The 8,630-nt window shown below is 51.7% G+C and overlaps 1 protein-coding gene across 4 annotated transcripts in view; it reads right to left on the minus strand.

Moving 5' to 3' along the window:
* The window catches only part of LOC117870432 (C-type lectin domain family 2 member B-like), a 14,815-nt gene extending 7,380 nt beyond the window's left edge, over window positions 1–7,435 (minus strand). Inside the window, exons 1-2 of one of the 4 annotated variants that reach the window (XM_034757582.1) lie at window positions 7,295–7,435; window positions 13–284 (exon numbers count right to left, since the gene is read on the minus strand). In XM_034757582.1, the coding sequence (XP_034613473.1) occupies window positions 13–181 (169 nt within the window). In that variant the 5' untranslated portion in view covers window positions 182–284; window positions 7,295–7,435. Of the gene's footprint in view, window positions 1–12; window positions 975–7,263 lie in introns of those variants that run through there. The other 3 variants (XM_034757579.1, XM_034757580.1, XM_034757578.1) reach the window with 3 other exon arrangements.
* Between the last annotated feature and the right edge of the window lie 1,195 nt (window positions 7,436–8,630).

Below are 8,630 nucleotides of genomic sequence, written 5' to 3' on the forward strand. Positions count from 1 at the left end.
AGCTGTGATTACCTGGGGCCTGTCCTCTCCTTGCATCTCCATTGCTACTTGACAACTCGATTAATTGTTCTTGTTGAGGATTCTCTCCAGATTCTGTGTCCTCTCCTGTCTCAAGGGCCCCATTACAATTGGAGTTCACCTCTCCTTGCGGACTCTGCTCGGTAGAATCGGTTTCCCCCATCTCTCTACTGACACGCACAGGCTCCTCTGATCCACTCCTAGCGAGAGTCACTTCCACCGGACGGCAAGCCAGCCACACTCAGATTCCTCTCCCTCTGAAGCTTCTGTGTGGAGCAGAAAGCCACACTCAGGACAGTTCATGGCTTAGTAGGGTCAGTTCTTGCTATTCCCTGTTCAGTCCAAGAACATAAGCGACGTGACATCCAGCTAGTTTTTGGCTTCTGAAATCTATTGTACAAGTCGATCCTGCAGAACTGATCCTAGTCCACCAGCAGAACCCAGACCCTGCTAGAACAGCTCAACGGCATGGATCTGGCTGGCTTTTGGCCCCAAATTCAAGACTTTGCCTAAAAGAAAAGATCCCTTTATTTCTGTTGTCTCTCCCCAACCCCTGGAATCCACCAACATTCGACCCCTCACCCTGTTGCTCCTAACAAGTGGAGTTCCTACCAGGACAAGGGAGTTTTTAACCTGACATTGCTGGGCAAGAACATTTCAAACCCTGTATCCAGCATCTGGACTCAACTGGCTCCTGCTTTTGGCCCAGAAACTCCAAATCATATCAGTAACAGATCGGGAGTCTCCATTCACAAAAAGCCATTTTTGTCACATCATGTGTAACTTCCCGTTACGGGTTTCCTTCTTGGGGGATGCTCCTCATGGGCAGTCATGTTTGCAGTTCCTCATATCAGACCTCTCCAAGACTGTATTATTAAGACTGTTTTGAACCAAGAAATGTAAATGAACCTTACAGAGCCTGGATCAGCCGAGGAGGGAAATGAACTAACAACCGACGGCATCTGAATGTTCACATCCACTGTTTAACCACTGGGTGGTTAAACACTGGGTAAAGAGCAAGAAGTTGATTCTCCGGCAGAGAGTCTGTACATGAAACTCACTAAAATATACACTATTTTTGAGACCTCAGTGCACTAAGTTGAACGTCCTCATCGTAAGGCGTTTTTGTCCAGCAGTTTAACAGATTCTCCTTCATACAAGCTGGTATTCACCGTTGAGAAAACAGAACTAAATCTGTAAAGAAAACAAAAAAAACTGCCAAGTTCCCTTTTCTGGGTGAAGAAAAGCAGCCCCCTCTCTCTCACCTTCCGAAAATCTGAAGTCTATTCCGACAGTCGTTTTCCTGTGTCGTAAGCAGATCTATAAGCGTGCTGGGCACTGCTCCAGTAAAACAAGTCCTGGCAGACTTCAACTTTTATAATTTTGTATTAATAATAATGATGTATTATACTGGTTTATTTTAAAGTTTTCTCTTTATCATCAATTTAAATTTTCACAGCAGTGGGGAAATTCTGGGGACGGGTTCAGACAATAGTTAATGACAGACCAGGTTGCTAATCAAAGTTAAAGCTTTGTAATTGTTTTAACCATCTGTCAACATCACATGTCAAAATATGCTAAGGAAATTTGCTTCAATCCAACTGTAAGAAGTTCTCAAGCAGCAGTTTTCTGACTTTGCAGATCTGCACATATCAATGACCACCAACGGAGATATTTTCCCATCAGCATGTCTGTGTGCCATGAAATGAATACCGACATTTTACTATCAAAATCGAATCCTTCCAAGCCTACTTATTAGCTGAATAGGTCATATTGTAATAGCTGTTCCTGTTTGAGATCTATAACCTGTTCCCCAGCCGCTGAGTTCTTACCAGAGGAGGCAGCTTCAGTCCCCGCCCCGGCCATTTAATCTCCTGTTCCCTGCTCCAATGTACCCTTGTGGAGGTTTTCAAACTGCGGGTCACGACCCAGTACTGGGTGGCGGAATGTCAGGCACTGGGTCGCAGGGGCTCTGGTCAGCACAGCTGCCTGGGCCATTAAAAGTCCCCTCAGCAGTGCTATCCGGCTAAGGCAGGCTAGTCCCTACCTGTTCTGACATCGCGCTGCACCCTGGAAGGGGCCAGCAGCAGATCCGGCTCCTAGGCAGGCGGGCCATGGGGCTCCGCGTGCTGCTCCCACCCCAAGCACCGGCTCCGCACACCGGGAACGGGCAGGGGAGAGGGACGATACCTGCAGGCAAGAGCCGCATAGATCCGCTTGCGCACCTCAGCCTAGGAGCCAGGGCCGCTGCTGGCTGCTTCCAGGATGTAGCACGACCCGCGGTGTCAGGACAGACAGGAAGCCTGCCTTAGCGCCCCCGCTGTGCCACGGATGGGGAGCCCCTGAGGTAAGCCCATGCCCCAACCCTGTGCCCCCCAAGCCCAGAGCCCCTTCTTGCACCCCAAACCCCTTATCACCAGCCCCACCCCAGAGCCTGCACCCCCCGCCCGGGCCCCACCCCCCTCCTGCCCCCCAAATCCACTGTCCCAGCCCTGACCCCCCCCCCCCGCACTCCAAACCCCTCCTCCCCAGCTCTATTAGGTCATGGGCATCACCAATTGTCTTCAGCTGGGTCGCCAGAAAAAGTTTGGAAACCCCTGTGTTAGAGAGCTGCTAACATCCCTGCGGTTTTTGGCACTGAACCGTGCTCTTGAGCGAGAGCAGCAGGACGGGCTGCTTGGCCCCTGCCATTTCCAGGGGATCTGCAGGGGACGGGTTATACACCCCTCCCCCGGGCTCTTTCCCACCCCAGCCAGCAGCAAATTGATTCTGGTTGGGGGGTTTTCACATTTCAAGCAAATAAACTGCTCAGCGCAGCCCCCAACCCAACTCCCCTCCCCATCTGATCAGCATGCAGCTCCCCCACCCACCCTATCAGATCAGCACGCAGCCCTGGCCCAACAGCCCCCATCCAACCCCAGTCCCCTGGCTGATCAGTGCAGAAACATACCTGTCCTATCTCCACCAGTGCAACCCCCGCCCAAGCCCTACTCCACTCTCCCCAGCTTAGTTGAAATCCCTTCCTCCCCACCCTCCAAATCAGTGCAGCCCCCTCCCGTGGCTTCATGCTCCCCCTCCCCAATATCACTGCAGGATTCCCCCCCCCCTTCACCTGGTGCCAGAGATTCCCCCCCTTTGCGCGCTGCATCTCCCTGCCCCAGAAGGACTCCAAACATGAACAGAGCAGCTAGAGTGACAGGGTCCCACTGCACAGGATTGGGTCCCCTAGACCCAGGGGCGGAGAACCCTAAGGACTCTGCTCCGGGCCAAGAGTCAGATCACGATGCCTCAGTCCCTGGGAGCTTGGTCAGCCTCCCGCTGCAGGTGGCACTTCCCATTCCAGCCAACCCCAGCGAGCAGGAAGGGCTTCGGAAAAACACCATAAAAGGGCAGCAGATCTAAACAAGACCAGAAGGGAGCCCCAAAGAAGAGGAGCCAATTGGCCAGCAGCCAGACTGGAACCCGTTCCCCTTCCAAGAAGGGCCTTGGAAGGATGCCCAGAGACACCTGGATGCTTTAATGACCTTTTTAAGAACCCGTGATTAAGACCTGTGGGTGAGCACTTTGATCTCTCTACCAGTCCTCATCCACAAAGGAAACCTACACAACACCTTCAAAAGATGAGCCTGGGAGCTTAATTCATTCCTCTGCTTGACACTAAGCACATCGCCACTGGCACTTTCCCGCGCTGCAACTTTCTCACGTAGGGGTGTGAAAAAACACCCCCCTGAGCACTCCCAGCGCTGGGAAACTATTCCCCTAGTGGAGGTGAGGTTTTTTTTTTTTTTAGAGCCGTGACTACAGAAGCCACATGAAAGCCCTGTCACGGCAGGGCTTTAACCTTGCCAGTGAAGGCATGACCTAAAAATCGTGGACTGAACAGAGACACTGGATTAATGGCTCATCACCACCCACTAACACCCCCCACCACCACTACCACCCAATTTTGGCCTATGACTGCAGTGGTGCTAACTGGACACTCTACCTTGAATGGTCCCTTACAACATGTGCTAACTACTGATGCTAAACAATCTGCTCCCACCTTGCGTTGTGCTGTGACTACTTATTGGGAGAACCAGACCTGAAGAGCAGCGCTGTGTGGCTGAAAAGCTTCTCTCCCCCCAACAGAAGTTGGTCCAGGTCCAGCAAAAAAGATGACCTCATCCACCTTCAATATTCAAGCCGCTTGTTGAAGAGATCCTTCTCCCATTAAGAATCACGTTATGCCGACAATCATGCAAAAATAAACAATTATGGGCACCCAATGCATCCCCTCTCTTCCCTGCCCCTCCACACTCATGCACAAAGATATTGCCCATGGTCTTCAGTTTTGTAGAAAGTCACTCCTTTATGATTTCGGTTGTCATCTCAGGATCTACAGTTCTCATTACGCAATCTCAGTAACAGCATTTCCCAGAGAGTTAAAATCCACTGAACTCTGGTGCTTGGGCTGCATTTTTTTGGATTCATGGTAGTTTCCCTCCACTTCCCCGGACTATTCTTTATAACCGAAAGATTCTCCTTCAGCAAAACAGGTAAAGATTCAGATACAATGGTCTATTCCAGAGAATGCCAGGCAGAGCTGCCCTCTTTCAAAATGGCTGCCATCTCCTCTTGTCCTCAAAGGGACAAAAGCCATATCTGTCCTTACTTGGTGGCCATTTTGAGAAGGGCATCTCTCTCTGTATTTCCACTTCCTCAAAGTGGAGGAACTCACCAGCTCCCCCGAGGGATGCGGTGGCTTCAGACCCATGGAGAACAATGCAAGATGGAGGCTATTTTGAAAGGGGGCCATTCTCCCCAACAAAGTTTGTTATGAAAAATAACCATGAATCCCAAATGCCTTTTCAGCCAACACCCACTGAGACAGATCTACTCAACAGGTAGGCCAGAAGGGAGGGAGAACGGGTGTATCTGAGCACAGAGGGTAACAGGTAGGGTGGTGCCAGAGGCAGGGGGAATTTTGAGGCTAGACGGGGTGGGAAGAACCTGGAAAGACCATTTTGCCCTGCTCCGGTCAAACAACGCAACTGTGAGTCTTCTTAACGGGCCCACAGGCTCTGGCTGCTTTGTGCCATGCCAGAGAGGAGTAAAGCACCTCAAGTGCTCCTGTGGATAAGGCCTTAGAAGTTAAATAGACATTACACCAAAACCAAGAGTTCTACGTCCAGGACATTCACAGTAAAGGTTACACTGACAAGCAATTCAAACATGTTCAGGCCTGGAAATGCACACCACTGGGGAAATCAAACAACCTTCCCTGTGCACTATAGTGAACATAAGAGCGGCCATACTAGGTCAGGCCAATTGTCCATCTAGCTCAATAGCCTGCCTTCCAACAGGGGCCAACGTCAGGTGCCCCAGAGGGAATGAACAGAACAGCCAATCATCAAGTGATCCAACCCCTGTTGTCCACTCCCAGATTCTGGCAAAGAGAGGCCAGGGAGACTCAGAACACGATGTTGGATCCCTGTCCATGCTGGCTAATAGGCATCGATGGACCTATCCTCCATCAACTTATCTAGTTCTTTTTAGAACCTTGTTACTAGTCTTGGCCTTCAAAACATCCTCTGGCAAAGAGTTCCACAGGTTCCCTCCTATGAGAATGGCAGGTTAATATCACTGGGTGTGTAACAAGCTGTAGAGTATGAAAATGCATGTTCCCAGGACTGTATTTAGGATTTTCCGATACTGCACTTTGAGTGCCATGCTGTTTGTGGGGTTCAAGCAGAGCTGGCTGAAAGTTTGCCATTATTTTTAAAGGGAAAATGGGCTTTTCCAGCTAAAACATGTTTTCATGATGTGCTGAGTTTTGTAAACAGTTTTGGGGGTTTATCATAATAGCAAAACCCAAACGCTTCAGTTTCTGATCAAGAGCCAAATAATTCCTTAGGTTTAAACAACAAAAGTTTTTGGATGAAACCTGCCTAACAAATCAAAGAAACTGGGCAACATTCCCCTCTCCCCCATTTGTTAACGTTTTTAATGCAGGGGAGGGAAAAGTTTCCATTCAAGTGCTGGTGAGAGGGAGCCTGGTTCCAGATCAGACAGGGACTAGAGAAGCGATACTCAGATCTCAAAAGTTCAGGAGCTAAATTAGCCACCAGCATTACCCAGAATAGCCACAGTCACGTAAATTCACGGTTTCATTTAGATCCAAAGGTCCATCTAGCCCAGTATCCTGTCTTTGGACAGTGGGCAATGCCAGGTGCTCCAGAGGGAATCAATCCTCCAGTGAAAAAAGAACAGGAGTACTTGTGGCACCTTAGAGACTAACAAATGTATTAGAGCATAAGCTTTCGTGGGCTACAGCCCACTTCTTCGGATGCATCCAGTGATCCATCCCCTGTTGCTCATTCCTGGCTTCTGGCAAACAGAGACTAGGGACATTATGGCAGGGGAAATATTTAGATTATAATCACAGCAAATACATTCATATCTTAATGCAAGTTGTTATTCACCAATTAAGTTACCATAAAAGCATCCTGCCTGCTGGGTTAATAATAAAATCAGTGTTTTAATATGGCCTGCTACAAAGAGCCACTTGGGGGCTCCCCGGCTCCCGCCTGAGACGCGCTGCATTAGAGCCAGGCGAGGAACTGAGATTCCCGCGACTGGCGGACTCGGCTCAGGCCAGCTCCCGGGGGCGGGGGCAGACAGTCCCGCGGGGGAAGTCACCTTTCCTAGAGGGCTGGGAGCTGCTGCAGCGCCGGCGGCTCTGGGGAGGCCGGGTCTGTTCTGGGAGCCTCAGGACTCAGACCGGCACGTGTGTGTCGGGTCTGCAGCACCGTGCGCGGCCGGGCGGGATCAGCCCCCCGGCTCTGCGCTCCCAGGGTGCGTGCGGGGCGGGGGCAGGCAGGGGCGAGCCCAGCCGCCTGCGGTGCCATGGGGAGCGGGGGGGGACCGGATCCCCTGGCACCACGCCAAGGAGCTGCACTGCTCTTCGTGAGCAGAGGTCGCCCGCCCCCAGTGCACGGCGCTGTACAAGGCAGAGTAAGAGACAGGCCCGGTCCCGCTGCCCCCCACGGTCACACCCCGCTCCCCAGCATCACACCCCAAAGCGCACAACAGCCTCCCCGCCGTCCGCAATGCCCCTCCCCCGCAGCGGCCATGCCCGGCCGGAGCGTCCCGGGGGCGATCCGGGCTCCCCCCCCCCCCGCGGGGACCCGGAGCCCTCGCCGCCGCCCCAAGGGGACGCTGGGCTCAGCCGCCGCCCGTCCCGAGCGCTGCATCCCTCCCACGCACCTCGGTGGAAAAGCCGGGCTCCCCCACTCACCCGCCCCACGAGCCAGGGCTGAGAGCCGGCCGGGCGCCCTGCCGCCAGCAGCTGATGCTAACCTCTGCTTAACCAGCCACCGGGCCGCCCCCTGCGCGTAAAGCAACCAGTGGTGCCCAAACCCTCCCCCGACTGGAGCAGCGGTTTGCGATCCCTCCCGCACCTGCCCGCTCTGCAGAAAGCAGCGAGGGTTTTTCCAAAACTCCCTCATCAGAGGGCGACAGGCGGATCCGATCCGCCCCCCCAGATCACGTCTTATCCCTGATTGACACCCCGCCCCCACTCCCGGAGTATTGCATATTCCAGACGTGACTACAACACGCGTGTCACGCCACAACTAGACCATCCCCCCCCCACACACACACACACGATACCATAATAGTTTTGTCCGGGCAGCACCAAGGAGCCGCAGCTGAGATCACAGGCTCAAAAACACCCAAGGGACCGTTTCCCCAAAGCTTACAATGGAAGACAAGCCAGACAAAGGGCACAGCAGGAGGGGAAACCTTCACCCCGTTCAGCAAAAAGAGACCGAAATGTGCCGATCCTGATCCTATTTTTCAAATGAATTCTTAGCCCCCGATGCTGTGAACATGTGCGGCACTTCTCTGCCTTTAACAGTGTGAAAACTTTGACGCACACAGGTGAGTCTTTGCAAACTCGGGGCTTTAGTGTTTAAATACCAGTTCATTACAAAGTGAAAGAGGAAAATGTACAAAGTCAGCAACACATTTTCCCACACAGCTAGTCAGAGCTCAAAGCAAAATTTCCTCAATGAAGCTTAACAAAACCGCACACCCAGACAGAAAACAGCTGCCGGAAATACTCCACTGCATAGGATGGAACAATTATAAATCACTTCTAATCATAACAACGACATTTTGGGAAAATTCAGGAGCAAATCTCTTGCAGAATGGCCGGCCCCTCTCCACCCATTAGACACCTTTCTGTTTAATGCACCCCCCTGGATGTAACTTTGGGAACTAAATGACTTCTGAGATTTTGCCCCCTCTGCTCTGGGAAACATACAAAACTGAGCGCCTGGGAACAGGGATTAGAATAGAAACTATTCCCAACTTTAACTATAGCAGCGGTTCTCACTAGCTCACCTGAAACTCTAGGAGAAGTTCAGAAGTGAACTCGCTCGCCTGATTATTTTTCACTAGGGCGAACAAAAACCTCATCTCTCAGCTGAACCTGAGGAGAAAGAAGAAAGATCCTGTAAAGAATCAGAGGGGTAGAGAACAGAGATGTGAATGAGGATTTCAGTTTATTTGACAGCAAGGGGAGTAACAGAATAACACTTATCTGATTGACAATGTTCAGTGACAGTCTG

Source organism: Trachemys scripta, unplaced genomic scaffold, assembly GCF_013100865.1.
Source record: "Trachemys scripta elegans isolate TJP31775 unplaced genomic scaffold, CAS_Tse_1.0 scaffold_28, whole genome shotgun sequence".
NCBI classification, from domain to species: Eukaryota; Metazoa; Chordata; order Testudines; family Emydidae; genus Trachemys; species Trachemys scripta.